The sequence below is a fragment of the Dreissena polymorpha genome, chromosome 4, assembly GCF_020536995.1.
Source record: "Dreissena polymorpha isolate Duluth1 chromosome 4, UMN_Dpol_1.0, whole genome shotgun sequence".
Taxonomy (NCBI): Eukaryota; Metazoa; Mollusca; class Bivalvia; order Myida; family Dreissenidae; genus Dreissena; species Dreissena polymorpha.
In genome coordinates this window covers 1,652,674-1,680,360 of record NC_068358.1, presented here as the reverse complement: position 1 = coordinate 1,680,360, position 27,687 = coordinate 1,652,674, and the positions used below count along the sequence as shown (strand labels likewise).

Below are 27,687 nucleotides of genomic sequence, written 5' to 3'. Positions count from 1 at the left end.
CATGTCATCTTCACAAAAAACAGCGGACACCATGCTCAATTTTTAAAACGCACTTAGTGACCCCTTGACCTGGTTTTTCACCCAGAAAGGCCCATATTCTAACTTGGCCTTAAGATCATATCCATAAAACTTCTGACCAAGTTTGGTGAAGATCGGATGTAAACTACCTGAATTATAGAGCGAACACCATGCTGAATGTTAAAAAACGCACTAAGTGACCCCGTGACCTAGTTTTAGGCCCGGAATGACCAATGTTCAAACCTATCCTAGAGATCTTGTGACTAAGTTTGATGAGGATTGGATGAAAACTACTTGAATTAGAGAGCGGACAAAATGGTGAGGTTTAAAACGCACTAAGATACCCCGTGACCTAGTTTTTGACCCGGCATGACCCATATTATAACTTGCCCTAGACATTATCAAGATACAACTTTTGACCAATTCTGGTGAAGATTGGATAAAAACTACTTGAATAAGAGAGCGGACAACATGGTGAGGTTTAAAACACTCTAAATGACCCGTGACCTAGTTTTTGACCCAGCATGGCCCATGTTCGAACATGTTCTACACATCATCTAGTTACAACTTCTGACCAAGTGTGGTGAAGATCGGATTTAAACTACTTGAAATAGAGAGCGGACACCATGCTCATTGTGTAAAACGTACTAAATGACCCTGTGACCTTGTTTTTGATCTGGCATGGCCCATGTTCGAACTTGGCCTTAAGATCATCTAGATAAAACTTCTGACCAAGTTTAGTGAAGATCGGATGAAAACTACTTGAAATAGAGAGCTGACAACATGCTGAATGTTTAAAACGCACTAAGTGATCCCGTGACCTAGTTTTTGACCCGGCAAGGCCCATGTTCGAACTTGGCCTAGACATCATGTAGATACAACTTCTGACCAAGTTTGGTGAAGATCGGATGAAAACTACTTGAATTAGAGAGCGGACACTTAATACGGACCGACAGACCTACCGACCGACAGACAGACAAGTTCACTCCTATATACCCCTTAAACTTCGTTTGTGGGGGTATAATTACTTACGTGGGAAACAACTGTATATAACTTTGATGCATTTTGAAATGGAATTGTGTAACAGGCTTGCAGTTTAAATGCCCTTAGTCCCTAAAAATAGGCCCCAGCTGGAAACCCACACCAAAGACCTTCAGACTGATACCAGTGGAAAACAAAAATGGTAATGGCACACAGTTTATCGATGACGTCGGTAGTCTTGGTGTGAGAGATCTGTGGTTTAAATAGAGTTGTTTTAATTGGAAATGTCATTGCAAGGCGAGTCTGAAAATAGTTCCAGTTTGTTTAAAAGCAAGGCCCACGGGTGGGTGGCAGATTTTATTTAGTGCTATAGTGAAATTGCTATTGTGAACTCTCTATAAGTCACATGTTAGTTCAATCTTAATGAAATATGCTGAGATCATATTTTCCTATAATATCTTGATTTAGTTTGAAAATAGTTCCGGTGCTCTGAAGTGCATGGTTTCCAGGGGCGAGCAAATTTCTTCTTGTGAACCTTATGATAATATTTATGTTTCATTAAGTACTTAAAATATTTTGAACTCCACCTTCCATGAATAGTTTGATTCCTTCGGGTCTCATGTAAGCGCCTTAGGACCCATGGCCCTCTTGTTGTTTTTTGTCCAAAACATGGAAAGGTCCCTTTAAAGTGCTTCTCCTAGATTCTGTAAATAGCAGGCGATTGCCGACAAAAATCCGAAATCGTGTCAGTGTTATAAGGTCTTAGGTTGCTTATAGTTCCATGATGTCATACCAGATGAAAAGGTAAAAAATTAGTCATTGAACATGTAACAAGGGAAGAAAGCATGCCAGATAATAACAATATTAGTCTTATGAGGCACTAGTAAACAATTTGTTTAACCAGATACCATCTCATATAAATATTATGTTCTTAGAATGTCTTCTGCTGCAGGAAATGATTTACAAAACAACAAGGAAAAAAGTGTTGGAAGGTGTGAACCAATAAAAGTCGGCCTATGTAAGGATTTACCGTATAACGATACTCGTATGCCAAATTTTATGAACCACACAACTCAGGAGGACGCTGGGATGGAGGTAAGTTTGAAATCGAACAAGAGAGGCCCTTCCTTGATTGATTAATTAATTAACGAATTTCCGTAATTGAAAATCAACATAATTGATTTTATGGAATATAATAATAACTTCAGGTCCTCTTTATCTATTATCAGTTAAAGCACTTAAAGCCTGTTTCATATCACAAACACCATTTTTCATTTTCACATTTCATATTTCAAATTTCATATTTCATATTGCTGTTTAAAAAAAAAGATGTTTAAGTTAAGCCCATACATATAAATAATGATCATCTTAGTCATTGGCGAACATTAATTTATTTTAATTGATAATGGAAAAATGCACATTCGTTATAAAACAGAATGATTAATAGCCAACAATATCTTAGGTGTAACATTAATCAGTAAACGGAACTTGTACGAAAATATGTCTATACAGCCCAGTTCAGAAGTTCAAAGAATGCACAACATTACACGATTGATTTCTCAATTCTTGAGCATGTTTTTATTTTTAAATTCAAGGCTCAGCAATTCTTTCCGCTGGTCAAAGTACAGTGCAGTAAACATCTGAAACTTTTGCTGTGCACCTTGTATGCTCCGATGTGCACAGAACATCCGGACCCCATCCCACCGTGCCGTAGTCTGTGCGTGGAGGCCCGAACCCCATGCGAAAAGCTGATGAACAAATTCGGGTTTGAGTGGCCAGATAACTTAAACTGTGATCGATTTCCAGAGAATGGTATTTGTATTGGAGAAGATACGACTGATGGTCAAATAATGACTACCAAGCCAGTACTAGGTGACTAAATATGCATGACCATACCATTGTCTAACCCTCCAGTTGCCAAACGATGTCATTGTTTGTCGCGAACAATTACCACATGCCTTACGATGAAAATGATATCTAACCTAAAACCTTAATGACCAGATATATCGTAATTATTTGCGTCAAACAAAGAAGAATCGCACAGATAGTGTGACATAATTTTGGATCACTCTGGGAAAACACAGCTTAATGCTTGTGTGTAAAGTATTGCCCCAGATTAGCCTGTGCAATCAACATATGCTTATCAGTGAAGACACTTTCCTCTTTTACTTAAAGGGATCTTTTCACGCTTTGGTAAATTGACAAAATTGAAAAAAGTTGTTTCAGATTCGCAAATTTTCGTTTTAGTTATGATATTTGTGAGGAAACAGTAATACTGAACATTTACCATGGTCTAATATAGCCATTATATGCATCTTTTGACGATTTTAAAACCTAAAAATTATAAAGCGTTGCAACGCGAAACGATTGAATAATTTGGAGAGTTCTGTTTTTGTCGTTAAATTTTGTGAAACTACGAAGATTGCTTATATAAGGTATAAAATACGTCTAATGTGTGTACTTGGCGGAATAGCTCAGTAGGTTAAAGCGTTTTTACTTCAGGACTCTGGCAGGACTCCAGGGGTCACTGGTTCGAAACCTGGTCCGGGCAATGTTCTTTTCCTTTTTTAAATTTTATTCTTGATTTTTTACTGGAGCTTTTACGATCCAATGTTTACATTTATCGATATAAAGCATTTAATGAATAAGTTAAAAAATGCCAAAATCTGTGAAAAGGCCCCTTTAATGTATCGTTTGAAGGAAGTATCCTGTAAAGCAAATAAAAATCCTGTTTTGGCAGAAATTGTTGTCTCCCAATACCTGTACTGACTACACAGGCTAATCTGAGACAACAAAATTCCGAAATCGTGTCAGCGTTATAAGGTCTTAGGTTGCTTATAGTTCCATGATGTCATACCAGATGAAAAGGTGAACAATTAGACATTGATATATAATATAAATAGTACGTTCTAAGAATGTCTTTTTCTTCAGGAAATGATTTACAAAACAACAAGGAAAAAAGTGTTGGAAGGTGTGAGCCAATAAAAGTCGGCATATGTAAGGATTTACCGTACAACGAGACTCGTATGCCAAATTTTATGAACCACACAAATCAGGAGGACGCTGGGATGGAGGTAAGTTTGAAATCGAACAAGAGCGGCCCTTCCTTGATTGATTAATTAATTAACGAATGTCCGTAAATGAAAATCAACATAATTGATTTTATGGAATATAATATTTACTTCAGGTCCTCTTTATCTATTATCAGTTAAAGCACTTAAAGCCTGTTTCATATCACAAACACCATTTTTCATTTTCGCATATCATATTTCAAATTTCATATTGCTGTTTGAAAAAAAAGATGTTTAAGTTAAGCCCATACATATAAATAATGATAATCTTAGTCATTGTCGAACATTAATTTATTTTAATTGATAATGGAAAAATTCACATTCGTTATAAAACAGAATGATTAATAGCCAACAATATCTTAGGTGTAGTATTATTCAGTAAGAGGAACTTGTACGAAAATATGTCTATACAGCCCAGTTCAGAAGTTTAAAGAATGCACAACATTGCACGATTGATTTCTCAATTCTTGAGCATGTTTTTATTTTTAAATTCAAGGCTCAGCAATTCTTTCCGCTGGTCAAAGTACAGTGCAGTAAACATCTGAAACTTTTGCTGTGCACCTTGTATGCTCCGATGTGCACAGAACATCCGGACCCCATCCCACCGTGCCGTAGTCTGTGCGTGGAGGCCCGAACCCCATGCGAAAAGCTGATGAACAAATTCGGGTTTGAGTGGCCAGATAACTTAAACTGTGATCGATATCCAGAGAATGGTCTTTGTATTGGAGAAGATACGACTGATAGTCAAATAATGACTACCAAGCCAGTACTAGGTGACTAAATATGCATGACCATACCATTGTCTAACCCTCCAGTTGCCAAACGATGTCATTGTTTGTCGCGAACAATTACCATATGCCTTACGATGAAAATGATATCTAACCTAAAACCGTAATGACCAGATATATCGTCATTATTTGCGTCAAACAAAGAAGAATCGCACAGATAGTGTGACATAATTTGGGATCACTCTGGGAAAACACAGCTTAATGCTTGTGTGTAAAGTATTGCCCCAGATTAGCCTGTGCAATCAACATATGCTTATCAGTGAAGACACTTTCCTCTTTTACTTAATGTATCGTTTGAAGGAAGTATCCTGTAAAGCAAATAAAAATCCTGTTTTGGCAGAAATTGTTGTCTCCGATTTGCCTTGTACTGACTACACAGGCTAATCTGAGAAAAAAAAATCCGAAATCGTGTCAGCGTTATAAGGTCTTAGATTGCTTATAGTTCTATGATGTCATACCAGATGAAAAGGTGAACAATAAGACATTGATATATAATATAAATATTAGGTTCTAAGAATGTCTTTTTCTTCAGAAAATGATTTACAAAACAACAAGGAAAAAAGTGTTGGAAGGTGTGAGCCAATAAAAGTCGGCATATGTAAGGATTTACCGTACAACGAGACTCGTATGCCAAATTTTATGAACCACACAAATCAGGAGGACGCTGGGATGGAGGTAAGTTTGAAATCGAACAAGAGATGCCCTTCCTTGATTGATTAATTAATTAACGAATGTCCGTAAATGAAAATCAACATAATTGATTTTATGGAATATAATATTAACTTCAGAACCTCTTTATCTATTATCAGTTAAAGCTTTAAAAGCCTGTTTCAAATCACAATGCAGCATTTTCATTTTCACATTTCATATTTTGAATTTCATATTCCACATTTCATATTTCACATTGCTGTTTGGAAAAAAGATGTTTAAGTTAAGCCCATCCATATAAATCATGATCATCTTATTCATTGGCGAACATTAATTTATTTTAAGTGATAATGGAAAAATGCATATTCGTTATGAAACAGAATGACTAATAGCCAACAATGCCTTAGGTGCAACATTAATCAGTAAGAGGAACTTGTACGAAAATATGTCTATACAGCCCAGTTCAGAAGTTCAAAGAATGCACAACATTACACGATTGATTTCTCAATTCTTGAGCGTGTTTTTATTTTTAAATTCAAGGCTCAGCAATTCTTTCCGCTGGTCAAAGTACAGTGCAGTAAACATCTGAAACTTTTGCTGTGCACCTTGTATGCTCCGATGTGCACAGAACATCCGGACCCCATCCCACCGTGCCGTAGTCTGTGCGTGGAGGCCCGAACCCCATGCGAAAAGCTGATAAACAAATTCGGGTTTGAGTGGCCAGATAACTTAAACTGTGATCGATTTCCGGATAATGGTCTTTGTATTGGAGAAGATACGACTGATCGTCAAATAATGACTACCAAGCCAATACTAGGTGACTAAATATGTATTACCATACCATTGTCTAACCCTCCAGTTGCCAAACGATGTCATTGTTTGTCGCGAACAATTACCATATTCCTTACGATGAAAATGATATCTAATCTAAAACCGTAAAGACCAGATATATCGTCATTATTTGCGTCAAACAAAGAAGAAGCGCACAGATAGTGTGACATAATTTGGCATCACTCTGGGAAAACACAGCTTAATGCTTGTGTGTAAAGTATTGCCCCAGTGAGCCTATGCAATCAACACATGCTTATCAGTGAAGACACTTTCCTCTTTTACTTAATGTATCGTTTGAAGGAAGTATCCTGTAAAGTAAATTAAAATCCTGTTTTGGCAGAAATTGTTGTCTCCCATTTGCCTGTACTGACTACACAGGCTAATCTGAGACAAAAAAAGTCCGAAATCGTGTCAGCGTTATAAGGTCTTAGGTTGCTTATAGTTCCATGATGTCATACCAGATGAAAAGGTGAACAATTAGACATTGATATATAATATAAATATTAAGTTCTAAGAATGTCTTTTGCTTCAGGAAATGATTTACAAAACAACAAGGAAAAAAGTGTTGGAAGGTGTGAACCAATAAAAGTCGGCCTATGTAAGGATTTACCGTATAACGAGACTCGTATGCCAAATTTTATGAACCACACAAATCAGGAGGACGCTGAGATGGAGGTAAGTTTGAAATCGAACAAGAGAGGCCCTTTCTTGATCGATCAATTAATTAACGAATTTCCGTAATTGAAAATCAACATAATTGATTTTATGGAATATAATATTAACTTCAGGTCCTCTTTATCTATTATCAGTTAAAGCACTTTAAGCCTGTTTCATATCACAATTCACCATTTTCATTTTCACATTTCATATTTGACATTTCTTATTTCATATTGCTGTTTGAAAAAAAAAGATGTTTAAGTTAAGCCCATACATATAAATAATGATCATCTTAGTCATTGGCGAACATTAATTTATTTTAATTGATAATGGAAAAATGCATATTCGTTATAAAACAGAATGATTAATAGCCAACAATGCCTTAGGTGCAACATTAATCAGTAAGAGGAACTTGTACGAAAATATGTCTATACAGCCCAGTTCAGAAGTTCAAAGAATGCACAACATTACACGATTGATTTCTCAATTTTTGAGCATGTTTTTATTTTTAAATTCAAGGCTCAGCAATTCTTTCCGCTGGTCAAAGTACAGTGCAGTAAACATCTGAAACTTTTGCTGTGCACCTTGTATGCTCCGATGTGCACAGAACATCCGGACCTCATCCCACCGTGCCGTAGTCTGTGCGTGGAGGCCCGAACCCCATGCGAAAAGCTGATGAACAAATTCGGGTTTGAGTGGCCAGATAACTTAAACTGTGATCGATTTCCAGAGAATGGTATTTGTATTGGAGAAGATACGACTGATGGTCAAATAATGACTACCAAGCCAGTACTAGGTGACTAAATATGCATGACCATACCATTGTCTAACCCTCCAGTTGCCAAACGATGTCATTGTTTGTCGTGAACAATTACCACATGCCTTACGATGAAAATGATATCTAACCTAAAACCTTAATGACCAGATATATCGTAATTATTTGCGTCAAACAAAGAAGAATCGCACAGATAGTGTGACATAATTTGGGATCACTCTGGGAAAACACAGCTTAATGCTTGTGTGTAAAGTATTGCCCCAGTGAGCCTGTGCAATCAACATATGCTTATCAGTGAAGACACTTTCCTCTTTTACTTAATGTATCGTTTGAAGGAAGTATCCTGTAAAGCAAATAAAAATCCTGTTTTGGCAGAAATTGTTGTCTCCCAATGCCTGTACTGACTACACAGGCTAATCTGAGACAACAACATTCCGAAATCGTGTCAGCGTTATAAGGTCTTAGGTTGCTTATAGTTCCATGATGTCATACCAGATGAAAAGGTGAACAATTAGACATTGATATATAATATAAATATTAGGTTCTAAGAATGTCTTTTGCTGCAGGAAATGATTTACAAAACAACAAGGAAAAAAGTGTTGGAAGGTGTGAGCCAATAAAAGTCGGCATATGTAAGGATTTACCGTACAACGAGACTCGTATGCCAAATTTTATGAACCACACAAATCAGGAGGACGCTGGGATGGAGGTAAGTTTGAAATCGAACAAGAGAGGCCCTTCCTTGATTGATTAATTAATTAACGAATGTCCGTAAATGAAAATCAACATAATTGATTTTATGGAATATAATATTAACTTCAGGTCCTCTTTATCTATTATCAGTTAAAGCACTTAAAGCCTGTTTCATATCACAAACACCATTTTTCATTTTCGCATATCATATTTCAAATTTCATATTTCATATTGCTGTTTGAAAAAAAAGATGTTTAAGTTAAGCCCATACATATAAATAATGATAATCTTATTTATTGTCGAACATTAATTTATTTTAATTGATAATGGAAAAATTCACATTCGTTATAAAACAGAATGATTAATAGCCAACAATATCTTAGGTGTAGTATTATTCAGTAAGAGGAACTTGTACGAAAATATGTCTATACAGCCCAGTTCAGAAGTTTAAAGAATGCACAACATTGCACGATTGATTTCTCAATTCTTGAGCATGTTTTTATTTTTAAATTCAAGGCTCAGCAATTCTTTCCGCTGGTCAAAGTACAGTGCAGTAAACATCTGAAACTTTTGCTGTGCACCTTGTATGCTCCGATGTGCACAGAACATCCGGACCCCATCCCACCGTGCCGTAGTCTGTGCGTGGAGGCCCGAACCCCATGCGAAAAGCTGATAAACAAATTCGGGTTTGAGTGGCCAGATAACTTAAACTGTGATCGATTTCCGGATAATGGTCTTTGTATTGGAGAAGATACGACTGATCGTCAAATAATGACTACCAAGCCAATACTAGGTGACTAAATATGTATTACCATACCATTGTCTAACCCTCCAGTTGCCAAACGATGTCATTGTTTGTCGCGAACAATTACCATATTCCTTACGATGAAAATTATATCTAATCTAAAACCGTAAAGACCAGATATATCGTCATTATTTGCGTCAAACAAAGAAGAAGCGCACAGATAGTGTGACATAATTTGGGATCACTCTGGGAAAACACAGCTTAATGCTTGTGTGTAAAGTATTGCCCCAGTGAGCCTATGCAATCAACACATGCTTATCAGTGAAGACACTTTCCTCTTTTACTTAATGTATCGTTTGAAGGAAGTATCCTGTAAAGTAAATTAAAATCCTGTTTTGGCAGAAATTGTTGTCTCCCATTTGCCTGTACTGACTACACATGCTAATCTGAGACAAAAAAAGTCCGAAATCGTGTCAGCGTTATAAGGTCTTAGGTTGCTTATAGTTCCATGACGTCATACCAGATGAAAAGGTGAACAATTAGACATTGATATATAATATAAATATTAAGTTCTAAGAATGTCTTTTGCTGCAGGAAATGATTTACAAAACAACAAGGAAAAAAGTGTTGGAAGGTGTGAACCAATAAAAGTCGGCCTATGTAAGGATTTACCGTATAACGAGACTCGTATGCCAAATTTTATGAACCACACAAATCAGGAGGACGCTGAGATGGAGGTAAGTTTGAAATCGAACAAGAGAGGCCCTTTCTTGATCGATCAATTAATTAACGAATTTCCGTAATTGAAAATCAACATAATTGATTTTATGGAATATAATATTAACTTCATGTCCTCTTTATCTATTATCAGTTAAAGCACTTTAAGCCTGTTTCATATCACAATTCACCATTTTCATTTTCACATTTCATATTTGACATTTCTTATTTCATATTGCTGTTTGAAAAAAAAAGATGTTTAAGTTAAGCCCATACATATAAATAATGATCATCTTAGTCATTGGCGAACATTAATTTATTTTAATTGATAATGGAAAAATGCATATTCGTTATAAAACAGAATGATTAATAGCCAACAATGCCTTAGGTGCAACATTAATCAGTAAGAGGAACTTGTACGAAAATATGTCTATACAGTCCAGTTCAGAAGTTCAAAGAATGCACAACATTACACGATTGATTTCTCAATTTTTGAGCATGTTTTTATTTTTAAATTCAAGGCTCAGCAATTCTTTCCGCTGGTCAAAGTACAGTGCAGTAAACATCTGAAACTTTTGCTGTGCACCTTGTATGCTCCGATGTGCACAGAACATCCGGACCCCATCCCACCGTGCCGTAGTCTGTGCGTGGAGGCCCGAACCCCATGCGAAAAGCTGATGAACAAATTCGGGTTTGAGTGGCCAGATAACTTAAACTGTGATCGATTTCCAGAGAATGGTCTTTGTATTGGAGAAGATACGACTGATCGTCAAATAATGACTACCAAGCCAGTACTAGGTGACTAAATATGCATTACCATACCATTGTCTAACCCTCCAGTTGCCAAACGATGTCATTGTTTGTCGCGAACAATTACAATATTCCTTACGATGAAAATGATATCTAACCTAAAACCTTAATGACCAGATATATCGTAATAATTTGCGTCAAACAAAGAAGAATCGCACAGATAGTGTGACATAATTTGGGATCACTCTGGGAAAACACAGCTTAATGCTTGTGTGTAAAGTTTTGCCCCAGATTAGCCTGTGCAATCAACACATGCTTGTCAGTGAAGACACTTTCCTCTTTTACTTAATGTATCGTTTGAAGGAAGTATCCTGTAAAGTAAATTAAAATCCTGTTTTGGCAGAAATTGTTGTCTCCGATTTGCCTGTACTGACTGCACAGGCTAATCTGAGACAACACTTAATGCACATTGTTTTAACCCCGTTTTCCCAGAGGGCCGCTCAATTGTATTTGCATGCTTTTCGACACTTTACCCAGATTCCGTCAATCATAAATTACAGACAATCATTGACAAAATCGTTACAGTGTGGCACGATCTGCAGATTTATGTCATCCCACAAGTTAATAAGAAATATGCATGTCTCAAGTATGCATGAAAAGGAGGAAAAATAAACATGCCGGATAATCAAAAAGTTATTATTGTGAGAAATTCATTAGAGTTAGGAACACGAGTAGACAAACTGCTTTTCCAGATACTTAAAAGTTATTTATATTTATTAGCGGTAAATGTTGTCGTTTAAAAAAATCAGTAAAACCAGGATACGCATACTCATGGATATTTTATTTTGGCCAAAAACAAACAAACAAACAATATATGTGTTTGTCAGAAACCCTATGTCCCCTTTTGCGCCGCTTTGAAGCTATATATTTGACCTTTGATCTTAAAGGATGACCTTGACCTTAACCTTTCACCACTCAAAATGTGCAGCTCCATGAGATACACATGCATGCCAAATATCAAGTTGCTATCTTCAACATTGCAAAAGTTATTGCAAATGTTAAAGTTGGGGCAAACAAACAAACACACAAACAAACCAACAGACAGGGCAAAAACAATATGTCCCCCACTATAGTGGTGGGGGACATAAAAAACATACAAGCTAATTATTTAAATGAGACATTTAATTTGTCAACCCACATAGTCAAGGAAAATCATGTCCCAAGAATAATAATGATTTAACACTTCCATTTCATACATCATACATCATAAGCATCAATCCCTTGACCGGTTTGGCTGTTGGAGAGAAATGAGGGATGACGATACAGAAATCCTCTTCCAGTCAGGTCTGTTGTGTGGTGCAGAGAGTAATTCAACATAGGAAAGGGATGTCCATTCTTCTACATTGTCTATCTAGCTCTTTTTCTGACGGCCTCAACGTCGATCTCCCTCTAGTGTGCCCTGGAGAACAGTCTTGCTTAGAGGGTCGTGCCTAGTGACGTGTCCAAACCAAGCCAACTTTTGTCGTTGGACGGTTGCTGTTAGAGGGTCTTGTTGACCAACAAGTGTTGCAGTCTTGTTCCGGACATTGGTCGTGTGCTCCGTATAGACTGCGGAGCAGTCTTTGGAGACATTTATGTTCAAATGCATGTATCCTGCGTTCTGTCTGCACGAAGCGTCAATGTCTCTCAGCCGTAGAGTAGGATGGAGACTACGAGGGACTTGTAGAGCCTGTATTTGGTGGGGAAGCTGATGGAACATACTTAAAAAACCTGCTCAGTCTTGCCATCACTTTTATCGCCATGGCAATTCTTATTCGGACCTTAGCGGTACTGTTACCATCCTTGGACAGGGTTAAACCCAAGTACTTGAAGCTGGTCACTTGTTCTAGCTTCTCGCCATTCATGGTGATGTCTGTGCTGGTGTTGGTTGTGCTGTTCATAGCGTCTGTTGGTGAGACCCTGAAGTTCACTGCTGGTGCCACCCATGAGGTAAATATCATCAGCGAATCTCAAGTTGGAGATTGGGGTTCCATCAATGCAAATGGAGATGTTGTGGTCTTGGAGAGTCTCCTGCATTATCTTCTCAAGGAAAAGTTGAACAGGACGGGATATAGCAGACATACCTGACAAACGCCCACTGATGTCCTACAGTTGTCCCCCTGCTGTCCGTTGAGAAATACTGCACTGATGGTGTTTCCGTAGAGTTTTTGGATTACTTGCACCAGCCATTTATCAATTTTGAATCCTGTCATAACATGCCATAGGCCATAATGCCACATGTGGTCGAAAGCCTTTTTAAAGTCGATGACGTTGTTGAAGGTGTTGCAGGTGTTTTAGCTCACCTGAGCACAACGTGCTCATGGTGAGCTTTTGTGATCACCTTTTGTCCGGCGTGCGTCGTCCGTCGTGCGTCGTCAACATTTTGCCGTGTTAACACTCTAGAGGCCACATTTACTTCTGATATTCATGAAACTTGGTCTGAAGATTTGTCCTAATTATATCTTGGTCGAGTTCGAAACTGGGTCACGTGAGGTAAAAAACTAGGTAACTAGGTCAAATTAAAGAAAAAGCTTGTTAACACTCTAAAAGTCACATTTATTGCCCAATCTTCATGAAACTTTGTCAGAACATTTGTCCCAATATTATCTCAGCTAAGTTTAAAAATGGTTCCGGTCAGTTGAAAAAATGGCGGGGCAGATTTTCTTATATGGCTATAGTAAAACTTTGTAAGAAGACTTAATTTCAGTCAAATCTTCATTAAACTGTGTCTGAACATTTGTTCAAATGATATCTCGGCTGAGTTTTAAAATGGTTCGTTGAAAAATATAGCCACCAGGGGACGGTGCAGTTTAGCTTATATGGCTATAGTAAAACCTTGTTAACACACTACGAGTCACATTTATAGTCCAATCTTCATGAAAATTGGTCGGAACATTTTTTCTTTTGATAGCTAGGCTGAGTTTGAAAATGGTTTCGGTCCATTAAACAACATGGCGGCCAGGGAGCGAGGCAGTTTTCCTTATATGGCTACAGTAAAACCTTGTTAACACTCTAGAAGTCACATGTATAGTCCAATCTTCATGAAAATTGGTCATAACATGTGTCTCAATGATAGCTCAGTTGAGTTTGAAAACGGTTCTGGTCCATTAAAAGATATGGCCGCCAGGGATTGGGGCAGTTTTCCTAATATTGCTATAGTATAACCTTGTTTGCACTATAGGAGTCACATATAAAGTAAAATCTTCATGAAATAACGTCAGAACATTTGTTCTTATGATAGCTAGGCTGAGTTTGAAAAAAGTTCCGGTCGGTTGAAAAACATGGCCGCCAGGTGGCGGGGCAGTTTTCCTTATATGGCTATAGTAAAATCTTGTTAACACTGTAGAAGTCACATTTATAGTCCAATCTTCATGGAAACTGGTCCGAAAATTTGTAGCTCGGCTGAGTTCGAAAATGGTTACAGTTCGTTGAAAAACATGGCCACTAGGAGAGCGGCGTTTTTCCTAATGTGCATATATTAAAAGCATTTTAAAACTTTAGTTGAAGTGAGGATGTTGATGATTATTTATTTTTTGTAGAAATTCAACATAGTGTTAAAACCAACAAGACAACAAGAATTGTTACAAATGAATCTTATTTGACCTTTAATCATTCACTTATCCTACTCTCTATAATACTCATTTATACCTGTGCATTGTTGCAGTACAATAGTGTTGAGTGATGTCTTCTTAATGTGTAACACTCCCTGAAAATTGGCCCCAACTAACTGGGCTCTCCCATCAAAGACCTTTGTCTTGATGTCAGTTGGACACCGTTCATAAGATTTATTTAAACGTTTTCAGTCAGTAAGTAGTTTGTGTGTGATTATGAAGGATTTGTGATTTTAACAGGTTTTATTGTTGTTTCAATTGGAAATATCATTTCAAGGTGAGTCTGAAAATTATTTCAGTTGTTTGAAAACACTTTGTCAAAAATGTAAACAAACTGGTATTGAACAAAATAACAATTTATCACATCTTTTAGGAAGCACACCAATCTGTTTGGTTAAAAAGAAAAGTTGTTTCGGCAGTTGTTTTTTTGCAAAAATAATGTATTAATTCAACGACAAACACCAAGAAAAGTTTAACCACAATTTATTCTCTTGAAAGTTTGGCATTAAAATGTCAAGGCTGTGACGATTTGTAATAAAACACAAATTTCCCCGAGAACGGCAGGAAATAAAAGTTCAAAATGACAATCCCTGTGCAAAGTGGGAAGTGTGTTCACTAAAAACTAAAGCCTTGGTATCCGACCGCAAAATAATCTTTTTATTTCTAAGGTCGGCACCCCATAAATGCAGGGATACAATTATCTGTACTAATTCCAAAAATGTAACGTTTCTAAATAGCTTAATCCCAAAAGTGACTGGCCATGGGAAAAATGACCATTCTCCCTAAAAGCAACAGCCTCACCCCTAGTCTTTATTACCACTCGCGTCTGCGAAGAGTTCCATGACGTCACTATGAAGCCAATCAGATTCATGAAATAAACACTTACCATTCTACTCGCGAAGGAATCTTATCCAAACTCGAGCGTCTCCTTTAAACAGTTGAAAATACGAATTTTATGGTGTGCTTTTCTTGCATGCGGCAGCGTATCACAGAATCTTCTATTGAATGCACGCCCGGCAGGTATGGCGCGGGTGATAAAGTTAAGTAGCCCCACTGTCGACTGTTACGACCGCTGTTGCAACGTCTAAGAGATGAGAAGTAATTCTAATGATTGAAGAGACTTTTCAATATTTTCCTATGGGATTCGAATTAACTGATTACGCGCGTCAATTTCTAGGCCGAGGTAAGTTAATACTTGTTGGCGGCTGACACATTTTTCGGTATTTAATGATATTATATTTGAATTGTCCATTATGAGAAAACACTCGTTCTTTGTTTTCCCTATCAACAGAAAATCGTCATGAAGATGTTCAATGTTAATGGTGCAGACTTTAGTTGCCACCAACCAATGCAAAAATACAGATACTTTCTCAAATATAAAACACGCCGACGAAGCACCCATTGGAGGAGATTTCTTTATCCAATAACCAATAGCCGTTTTAATACCTTAAAGATCGAAATCCATTGGATGCACCAGACATAAATCGAACGCCGAAGCAATGTCCGCCTTGGCCATAAATGCACTCTTACCCAAAGTTCTCACTTTATCGATAGCACTGTCAAATTTTGCGTACTGTACACTGCTGAAAGCCGGCTTAATGAAGTAATGTACACTTGCGCCTGATGGAAAGGATAAATTTGTGATTAGTCTCCAACCGCCCGATGACTTTGGAACATGACAGACATGATTTATACGTTAATTTGAAATAGGAGGAAATTTAAACGGCCCAATTAGTAGACCCCTGTGTTTAAAACTAGTTAGCTTATCATTTAGAACAACCATGTGAACGTGGGCTGATACAAGATTTTTAGAATTAATAGGTAATCGAGGTCCTTCATAATGAAGTGAAAATCCATTACTGAAGCCGTTTAGGATATATTATGCATCAGGTTGGTTGGGATATTCAGCCAAGTGTAAGGTCAACTTTTGAATATTAAAAATATAGGCGTTCGGCCAAGCTCCCATATACTTTCCAGGTTCCCCGGATCGCTGAGCTGGACTAAAGGATCTGAAATTGTGATTAGCATTGGGACCATGAGGTCTGAAACGTTATGGTTGTTGGATGGACGTGGGTCGAACTGGACGTTGGTAGCTGTAAGGCGCTTGAGAGAAGCAATACAAGGATGGATGCCGAGAGCCACATTAAAAGCATTTGTGGGCGAACGAGCAAGTGGTGAAAGAGCAGAACCCTTTGCTGTTGTAAGCAAAACAAGGCCTAGCGTCGACACTAGCCATACCCGAAATGGAATGCATATATAGCATCCGAAATTCAGGGTCGATTATGTCCCAACGACAAGTCGGATTTTGGGAAAGTTTTAGCCTGAATTGCCTATCGTAGTCAGCCCATCCGGCGAAACGCGACGCTGCTGTGCGTACGTTATGCATATATTGGATTAGTTGTAAATGCTTATTTCCGTGCCGCGCCAAAAATATGGCCATGTTAATCAAAAAGGCGTCGGACCAAACTCTTATGCGTTCAATGTTTTTAATTACGCAAAAATGTGAAACAATCATCTCCCTTTTCATAATTTTTACTTTTTGCTGATATGTTTCTCTGAATTTTGGTAAATGCGATCTAAAGTCAACAAATTCACCATTCCAATTTTTTTGTCTCGTCTGCGAAGCTACATGGGCGTACATGTTTAACCAACCTTGCTCACAACCTTGTGCTCTCGTTCCCGGTTCGGACGTATTCCCGTGCTCTATTCCCGGCGCTGGCAGATCCGGTTCCGCGCGGCCGGTGGTCTCTTCCTGGTCTTCGCCCATGGCTTGAGCGACTGTGCAACTTCAACACGACGTCTTTTGGCACGTGGTGGCATTATAAAACCATAACAATAGTCTAGTTAATAAAAACAGAAAGCGAACAATGTTATAGACAATAATTTCAATTGAATGCAAAACTAAAGTAAACGTAGAATTTAAGCTTTGCTTAATAATACAAGTTAACTAAACAAACCATTAACAATATAAACAGATCACCAGTGATACACGAACGATACACGAACAGCTTTCAAAATGTCAGCCGCTTTCAAAATGTCACAAAACTACACCACACCACAAATAGTTGAAGTAGACTTTTGCTGTGTATTCACATTTCGATAATCATACAGACACGTGGTCGATATATCTTATATCTAATCTTATATTTAATCTTATATCTAAAATCCAAATTATAATTATATTTCCCCGAAACTATATGTACTAAATGTTTATATAATAAATATCCGTACGAAAAATATTTTGAAATTATACATTAACAGCGAAATGCATTTAAAAAAATACTTAAAACACATTGTTGAAGACCAAACGCGTGGTCGGCTTATCTTGAATCTAAAACCACAAAATATATATAAATATGTATACCTATTTTTATATACCAAAATGCACATGCGACAAAAACAATTAAACAGGTGCTCATTTGAAAAGAGCTAAATTAAAATTACACAACCATTTTATATACTTAAATATACATACGACACAAACAATTATAGAAGTGCTCATTTGAAAAGAGCAAAATAAAAATTTCACAACCACGTGCAAAATTTTAAAAATTCATAAATTATTGACTTACTCGGATAATCGACTAGTACATGAAAGGCCGATCGAGGAAAAACCTGCGCTTATACATAGTGGACGAGTCCAAGTGATGTCATAGACTGGGTAGAAATGGGTTATACCATAGCATTGCATTAAAGGGGCCTTTTCACAGATTTTGGCATTTTTTAACTTATTCATTAAATGCTTTATATTGATAAATGTAAACATTGGATCGTAAAAGCTCCAGTTAAAAATCAAGAATAAAATTTAAAAAAGGAAAAGAACATTGCCCGGAGCAGGTTTCGAACCAGTGACCCCTGGAGTCCTGCCAGAGTCCTAAAGTAAAAACGCTTTAGCCTACTGAGCTATTCCGCCGAGTACACATACATGACGTATTTTATACCTTATATAAGCAATCTTCGTAGTTTCACAAAATTTAACGACAAAAACAGAACTCTCCGAATTATTCAATCGTTTCGCGTTGCAACGCTTTATAATTTTTAGGTTTTAAAATCGTCAAAAGATGCATATAATGGCTATATTAGACCATGGTAAATGTTCAGTATTACTGTTTCCTCACAAATATCATAACTAAAACGAAAATGTGCGAATCTGAAACAACTTTTTTCAATTTTGTCAATTTACCAAAGCGTGAAAAGATCCCTTTAACAAGGGGGGTTGGGAGTTTCGACTTTGAAAACAGCCTTTGCGTTGAATAAGATAGTTTATTCTTTAGCGAATAAATATTATTTATGCTACAGATTTTTGCGCATTTAAATTGCAAATAGTTTGACATTTGTTTTGATATGATAATTTTTCCAATGTCTTGTGTGTGTTTACTTCTATATTTACACACATTTGTAACTATAAAAAAGATCAAGTGATGTTTAGTATCTTAAAAGATCAATGTTAAATTTTTCTAGTACATATTCTCATTTACTTCCTTACAACCGACGTTAATATATGATAACAATTCAACATATTGTATTTAATTATGCAAAAACTATTTTATAAACACCACCGGCTATCATCACCACCGGAAAAAGATGACCAGCGAAGCGAAAGTAAATAAACCAACCATGGAGAGCAGTGAGTATTTACCTAAAATATATAATAATATATACATTGCAATTCGTATCGATGAAGCGTTATTTACACAAATTTATGCCTGCTTGGTACCGGTTTGAAATTGGTACTTCTCGAAGAAACAGCTTTTCTTTTATGATTACATGGTTTGTCATCGTGTATTGAGTTCATTTCCTATTCTTATTGGCAATATATACCATCTTATCGCTTTTTCTGGACTTGGTTGGATTATTGTGCGTGGAAATCTATTAAAATAAAATAACTGTAGTGTACGGCGAATAGTTGTTTATGGAAAAAGTCGTGTATGGTGAATAGTTAAAGTCATGTACGGAGAATAGTTGCAGCGTATTGGCATTTTAACACTTGTCTAGTCTGATAACTGATTATAATCAATAATCCAAAAAATAGTACATTAAAACATTCCCTTGAATGTTAATTCATTTGAATGTGTAACCCATTTTACCACGCCTATGCAGTAAACTATTTTTTTAGTGGTTGCAAATACCATTTTCAGGCGAAAACTCGTTCTGATTTATGATCCAAACATACAATGCAGGAACACGTTACACTTGTTTTGCTTTTTAAAATAGAATCTTTCCACAATATAGAGTTATGCTAAAGAGGAGAAACCAGAATGAAGTATATGCCACTGCAAACCAAATTTTTAATACGGGCTACCCCTAAATATTCGCCGTACAAAAATTAATTTTATTTTGCTATACGCCGTACACATCAGGTTCTATTCGCCGTACACAACGACGTTTATATATTAGCAAAACATTTGCATAGTAACGACATTTTTGGGCTGAAGCTTGCAAAAGCCGATTGTTTTTATAATTCCATATGCACATAATTGAAAAATTCGGCAAAATTAGTACACTTTCCTCGGCCAAAAGGCAAAAAGATGTCCCAATGAAGTTAACTTTCGGTACCAGGTAGCTGATGATTGATAAAGTTCAACACTCGAATGTATTAATAAACAACTCCAACTAATTACGAAAGAAGTTTGATATGTCCGCTATTAATTTGTCATACAGTTTTTGGAAAACGTTCGCGATAAAAATGGTACAACTTATTCTTTTCAAAAGCGCTACCTCTTGCATGATGTTTACTTTTGCTTCGCTGGTCATCTATTTCCGATGGTGATGATAGACGGTGAACACCCAATCTATTGAAAAATACTGTTGTTCTCAGCATCTAAAGCTGTTCTTGCAAAAACAAGTTGTAATTAGTCATCCCCTATAACATACAAAGATGCTGAGATGCGTATGTCATAATCTCAAAGCTGGACAACACTTTGTGGAAAAATGTACTTACATTTTCTTTTGCTGATGATCATTATTAAATTACTGTCCTCATATTACTTGTATTCAAAATATAGCTTTGTCGCAATGGGTAACAAATGTCTATTTAAAAAAAACATACACACACACACACACACACACACACACACACACACACACACACACACACACACACACACACACACACACACACACACACACACACACACACACACACACACACACACACACACACACACACACACACACACACACACACACACACACACACACACACACACACACACACACACACACACACACACACACACACACACACACACACACACGCACACACAAAACTACCGTTAACGCATATATATATATATATATATATATGCATATATATATATTTATATAAATATATATATACTCAGTTGAGCAACCCAGGGACACCATGGCCCTCTTGATTTCATTTATGATATGTTCATTAGGTATGCATACACGGAACATTGTTTGGTCGATTAATGGTATAGCACTTGGTATAACGTAGAAAGAAATTCGCGGAAAAACGGTGGTGTATGTAAACACAATCGATAAAATCCCATCGATAATCAGCATGAATTAGATGATCAGTACATACTTCGATAAAATAAAAATACTTTGAAATAAATCAAGAACGTGCTAACTACTCGACATTAAAGATCAATATGATTAACAGATCACATGACTTTTACCTATACAATGATTGGCTGATGCCTAAGCGTGTAAGGTTACACTGCACTAATTTAGCATGTTAACACAGGTATTGAGGATAACTTCTACTTAACAAGAAAAAGAACAATTATCACAATGATATAAAAAAACTTTGTGTGCATTAACTTGGTTAAATGCATTTTAGGTAGAAGATACAAATTTGTTATTAGAGTGCCCAATTCGTTGAATGTCTCTGTAATCCGAAGTGACCTTTATCGGGAATTTTTGGGAAGCGTCTGCAACTTCATGACTACCACCGATTAAAACATGCTCAATCTTCGTTTATATTTTATCGAATACTGTCAAAATGTCAGTATTTGAAGCACGGTGGTAAAACTACATGCTGGAATATCAAACACTTTTTTGCAATATTTCTAAGTAGTGTTATTGTGTTGAAATGTTTACTGCTCATCTAGTTCATGCTGATTTTTTACCGAATATTATATTTTTGGGGCAAAAATATACCATTCTTCAGTGATTTGTTTCTTCCAAATAGAAAAGGATACACCATTTATCAACTCGACCATATTCCTTGTCTAAAAAAACTAATCTTTAGAATATAACTTTTAAAAAATGTGGAACTTACCTCTCGCGCGTGGCTTTTTTATCTGTTATTAAAGTGCCATCGGTTATCGAAGTATCCTCATTACCAGCGTGTTCATGAAAAAAGCACATTTTGTTTTTCCGTAACATATTCATGATGTTCTTTTTCAACATGTGTGTCTGTTTTGATTTAATTGGATTAAATTTGCATGTTTGCAGCTCACGAGATCAATTGAGATATGCATTACGGGCGAACATTGAAGACTGAATCTCCCCAAACAATCAAACCACGACCAGTGACGTCTATATTAACACAGTGAGCTTGGACACAATATAATCTCCGATTGTATGTACAATTACAAGAGTGCATGCAGTGTTTTAAAGCTTTACATGTCTACTTTGTAAAAAGATATATATTTATCGTCAGTAAGCAGCGCTTTAGTTTATTTTTATAATGTTGGAGCAAGTATTATTTTTTTATTCAATATAAAGCATACAATGTATACATGTATATACTCATAAAACAAAGTGATACCATGTAGCAGCAATAATGTTCAAACATGTTATACAAGGTATGCTAATATACTTTTTTGTTCTTGTGATTAAAAAAAGGAAAAAGGGGGGAAAAAGTTAAATATGTATTGTTTTTCTTTTTTGGGTTGTTTGTAGAAAAACAACAACAGAATAGTTATGAATAAGGATGAGTTGCATAATGTGGGTAGAAAGCATACTTGACTTGTTTAAGAAAGTTTAAAGTATTATTTTTACCAAACACTGTCCAGTCGTTTCCACACCGTGTTATGAATTGGAACGAAACAAATCAACATTAACACATTAAGTTCTTACATGATTGATGATGGTAACCATGACTTGCTATATATTTGCATTTGTTTTCTTCTAAGATGCCACGGGCATGTGATTGCAGAAATATAATTGTATAATTCATATATCCGAAAAAAGGTTGATTATTTAATATTTTCATCATGCCTCTTGTCTTTCATAATCAAGTGTTTTGTGAGTTTCGCTTATATATAACAGTACTACATTAATTCTTCGTGAGAATGTTAATAAACTATCTTTTCCTCCTTTCATGTGTCTCTGTTTAATGAAGTTTACAATTCTGGACCATGGCGAAATACATCAGGAGCTTTGCACGTGACATGTAGCCCCCCTCCCCCTCCCCGCCACACACACAAACAACCGCAAAATTACATTTATGTAAATAAATATTCATCTACTTTATTATACATTTAGCCAGCAATTAAAACCAGTAAATAAGTAACTAGGTAAGTTAACTGGCTGATTTTGTTTTCGTAAATCACGTTTTAGAAATGTTAATGATTAAACGCGTTTGCCGCATTCAGTACCAGTGTTCTTATTTGCTCATTTATGGAATGCTGTGCCAAATGTGCACATGATATTTTATCATATTGACATGTTTGAATATTTTGTAAATTATGTAAAGACTGGACACAATATTTAACCCACGAAACCTTCGGACATGTTGAGAACCCTCAATAATCTCTAAAATATATAATATGATATGCGTACAATCTGAAAAAATAAACACATTGCAAGTATTTGTTGTTTGCGGAATTAACGATACTCAACCAGACTAGTCAACATCGATAATATTATGTTACAAGTCAAATTGACGCTGATAAGTTGACTTCAAACTCGCAAGGAGTATTTGTTTCCCTCCATTTGACTATTATTTCCATTATATGTCAAGGCGTTCTCTAGATTCCGAGCAAACAAGGAATGGTCAAGAACGAACTGACCATCCAACTGAAGCGCCATGATATTTTCACGCAGGCAATTGCAAAGTTGAAAGTAGCTAATACATCTCAATTGCGTCGAAACCCGGATCGTTTTATTATGTTTCATAGGTAGGTGTTAGACGCGTCTGATCCAAACTCAAACTTGGCTTTGTAATTGTCAAGATAACAATTTGACCATGGTTCACTAACGATGAATCCATAATGTGGCTTCTAGAATGGTACCAAGAGTTTTCTTAGATTTTACCGAGTGACCAATTGGGTTTTCTTATGCATGTGACCGTGATTCAAAATCATAGAAAATATAAAGTTAAACATTCCGAATTTTTTTCTTAATTGGTTACTAGGTTTTTCAAAGATATGACCTGGACTTCGGGTTTTGGAACACATGTGACCCTGATTCGAACTCGGTCTACATATTGTCAAGATGGACAATTTGACGAAAGTTTGAAAACGAGTCATTAATGTTTTTTTACGATGTCTATAAAAGGTCCTAAAAAACAGACCTGAATAACGCCCGAATAACGCAATTGACACAGATTTGAAAATCGTCCGGGAATATTTTAAGATAAACATTCTAACAATGTTTTATTAGGATAAAGTAATAAATATGGCCTCTAAAAAGGTATGAAGTTTTATCCAATCATACTAATCATCACTAAGGACCGCTTAGGAACCACTAAGGACCACTAAGGAACCACTAAGGACCACTTAGAAGACATTTATGTAATTTGTAATGATAAGGGGGTAATTAGGATATATATTTGTCTTTCTCTTGGCCAGTAATTTCAAATATTGATAATTGAAGAATAAAATTAGTTGGAAAAAATTGTTTTATTCTGAAAAAATGCTGTGTTATTAAGTCTAGAATGTTTTATCAAACATTTGACCTGGTGACCTAGTTTAGGAACTAGATTAAGTCAAGATTACCAAAAACTCCTTACCAAGTTGAATTTAGCAATATGATCCAGATCCAAACGCGGCATACAGATGATACAGCTCATCATTATGACCAAGTTTCATCAAGAATGGGTGAAAAATGTAGCCCCCTTTTAGCAATATTTGACCCCGTGACCTAGTTGCAGTACGTGAGTGACCCAGATTCAACGAACTTGGCCTAGAAAATGCCAATGTAAATTTCTGACATGTTTTATCAAGCTTTAAAAATGGCCCCTATATTGGTATTATGGCTTTTCAAACATCGATCAGATGAACTAACGACCATGATTTGAAATCAGTCTAAGTTTTATTAAGATAAATGTGGCCTCTAGAGTGGTGAAATTTTTTTTTTCTAAGATTTGACCTGGTGACTTAGTTTCGGACGCAAATAATCTGGATTCGAGCTCTGCAAACATATGGTCTAAATAAACTTTCAGAAGAATTAAGTCATAAATTTGGCCTCAGGATTGATTACACGTTTTTTCTAAGTTTAGGCTTGATGACCTAGTTTTAGGCCGCACATGGCCAAACTTTGTTTCCTTGATATTTCGAGATGAACATTACGAGCTAGTTGCATCAAGATTGGATGAAAAATATGGCCTCTATAATGGTTACAAGCAAAATCTTGACGACGCACACAGCATGATGCCGGCACATTGTTGTCACAATAGCTCACCTTAAGCCCTTTTGGCTTACATTAGCTAAATACATATAGAATATTAAAGCACTGCATAGCCACTTTATCTTAAATAGTTAAGAGACTAGATACCACCATATTAATTAAAGAATGAAAAACAGTTTATAACAAGGCTTTTAAAGAAGCATATAGGTTCAGATACAACAAACACTAGCTATCAGTCCCCATAGTTTTTATGTGATACAAAATGTTCTGTATGGAAACAAAAACAATGCAAACTCACAAAATGGTCAAATTGTATTTATACATGCATATACCAAACATAATAACTGTTTGTTACGGTGTAATATACTAGTGTTCTTATATTTACATCGGATCTTTCTAACATGTTTAAACTTTCAAATTAGGTTCATATTTGCCCCATCATGACACTTGAGCAGATGTCTGAAAGTTCAACTTCACAAAGAATTTTACATCAAGAAGTCTGTCATGTTTTTTGCATCATAGGCTGTTTCCCCCTTCCCTTGAATGTGCTTTCTGCCTTTCTCTTTTATCCACCATCCTTCTCTTCTAGAAATGAAAGTTAATGAATATATTCAAAAAATAGGATTTTATCTAATCATATTGTTAACACATCGTAAAATGGCTTAAAAATACTTTTCATGAGTGCATATTTGTCAGGAAAACTGTTAATACTTAATTAAAGAACTTGCAAGTAAAGACATGTTAAGCTGTGTTACAAAGGCGCAAATCTACAAAAGGAAAATACAACAATGTTTTTAATGTTTTACTCCAAACATGTCATATTATATGTAACATAAATTTTCTAAATAAATATTTCAAACATATCAGAACATTATTATCAAACAAAGGTTGATACATTTTCCATTAATTAAAAACTATTTTCAGCGCTTGTACAACCATTATAACAAGTCACTTCATCTACCTGAATCACTGGAGCCATATCTAAAGGCGTAAGGTGCAGCCATGCGCTCGATATTTTTCTTTCTTGCTGCTTCATGATCAACAATAGGTTTGGGTTAATCTTCACCTGCAAGGCATGATTTCAGTTTAACATTAACATTCTATTTCTTTAAGTTACACAGCTAAACATTACCTGCAAGGTGTAATTTCAATGAAACATTATAAGCTGATCTTTACCTGCAAGGTGTGATATAAATGATACTCTAGCATTCAAGTCCTAATAATTACATATCTTTAACATCTGTTACTAAAAAAAGTTATTAAAAAATCTTGATTAACTTAACAAAATGTACAGCTGTAAAAAAACTGTCTTGCTTTTTCAAATATTTTGTTTAGAAACTTGAAAAGGATAAGCTTACTTTAAAAAGCAAATCTCAATACGTACGAGAATACTTCTGGGAAAATCGGTCTAAAGGCAATAACTTGACATAAAATTGTATTTGCATTACTATAATGCTTCTATTTATAGATGTCGCAATAATTATATTACACGGGCTAATCACATCAGGGACTACACTTCAGCTTTAGTGGAATTTATCTTGTCAAAGAATTTTTTTCTGAACATAAAACAAGTATAGTCTGAAAGACACATTGCACTCGTACATTTAGTTGTTGCCTTGTAAACAATTTAAAATAGGCATCTCTAAAAATAAATAAGAAATAAATTCATTATGATAGTTAGTGATATTTTAAAAATTATGTTATTACTATAACATTCAAACAACACGTATTATCTATAAAATTAGTGCATGTTCACGTACATTAAGTTTGGAGATTATTTTCACAAAGACAACAAACAAACGCGGATAATTATGAATTTGACAGTTGTCTATAATACATTAGAACAGTTAAAAACAAGCATACATTTCATATGCAATCACGTACCAGCGATGCACCAAGTTCCTTTTTTGCGATGGCACTTTCGCTGCCAGAATGTCGCTGACCTGTGCACAGACACGGCTAACAGCACTATCACCGACGGTGAGCTGCAGGTCGCCGCTGGCCTCGTACCTCTTGATCAATCAGATTACAAATAAAAAGAATACCCGGTCTTGTAAAACGAAAACATTTATATAATTCAATGTCCCGATATATTGCCAAGGGATTCGTTCGGTCGATAAACACTCTTTCAACTCTCCAATTATTATTAAAACGCAAGTGGCGTCGTGCGGCGGCCATTCTGGATTTTTTATGTGCGTAGAACGTTACGTCGCGATTGTATTACTTAAGTCTAAACATTTAGACTTAGCATTTGAGACTTACCTTACTGAGTCTGAGTTTAAAACTTACCGTTTGATGTTTCGTGAATTAAGTTTTGTAAGCCTGAGTTTGAGTCTAAGTCAGAAACTTGAGCTGAGTCTAAGATTTGAGACTTACGTACATTGGTGAATACTTCCATCATCAATACAGTAGTATTTCACTTTTTCACAAAACTAGCCATAGTCCCTCTAATGGTATATCCATAAAGGCACATTATGTATTGTCATACCTTCAAAGTTCAAACCAAAGCTGTTAAAGACAGAGGCGTCATGTGTGTTGACCCAGGCCATTTTGACACAATGTCAATGAACATGCAAATAAACTACACTTTAATATGTGAAAATGCATTTCAATTAACATTGTTGAATGATTGGGGCATCTATTTTATTCAAATGTTTTATGATGTTACACTATTTATAGTAAAGCCACTTCTGACTGATTTTGTACGGTGTGATACATTGTCATTAAAATAACATTGGGCAAGAGCGCAACTCGATCAGAATATAAAGGTGCTACCGTGTATCTCACCGTGCAGTGTGCGATTGATGTTGCTCAGCTG

General features: G+C 36.0%; 2 protein-coding genes across 6 annotated transcripts in view; both read left to right on the top strand.

Moving 5' to 3' along the window:
• LOC127876197 (uncharacterized) overlaps nt 1-27,687 on the top strand; it is a 247,181-nt gene that overhangs the window by 59,420 nt on the left and 160,074 nt on the right. The gene's annotated exons all lie outside the window — the stretch shown is intronic.
• Nucleotides 2,602-22,617, top strand: LOC127876189 (uncharacterized). The gene is made up of 12 exons (XM_052421216.1): nt 2,602-2,871; nt 3,931-4,073; nt 4,567-4,843; nt 5,391-5,533; nt 6,047-6,323; nt 6,870-7,012; nt 7,514-7,790; nt 8,336-8,478; nt 8,979-9,255; nt 9,802-9,944; nt 10,446-10,722; nt 21,750-22,617. Exons 1-12 carry the CDS (start codon nt 2,673-2,675, stop codon nt 21,764-21,766), a joined length of 2,316 nt encoding a protein of 771 aa, XP_052277176.1. The 5' UTR covers nt 2,602-2,672; the 3' UTR covers nt 21,767-22,617.

Excerpts from the sequence above, each read along its gene's own strand:
- LOC127876189 (XM_052421216.1), top strand. The coding sequence starts at position 2,673 with ATGTGCACAGAACATCCGGACCCCATCCCACCGTGCCGTAGTCTGTGC. Across the intron at positions 8,479-8,978 it reads AGGAGGACGCTGGGATGGAG|GCTCAGCAATTCTTTCCGCT; the intron begins GTAAGTTTGAAA and ends TTTAAATTCAAG. Across the intron at positions 9,945-10,445 it reads AGGAGGACGCTGAGATGGAG|GCTCAGCAATTCTTTCCGCT; the intron begins GTAAGTTTGAAA and ends TTTAAATTCAAG.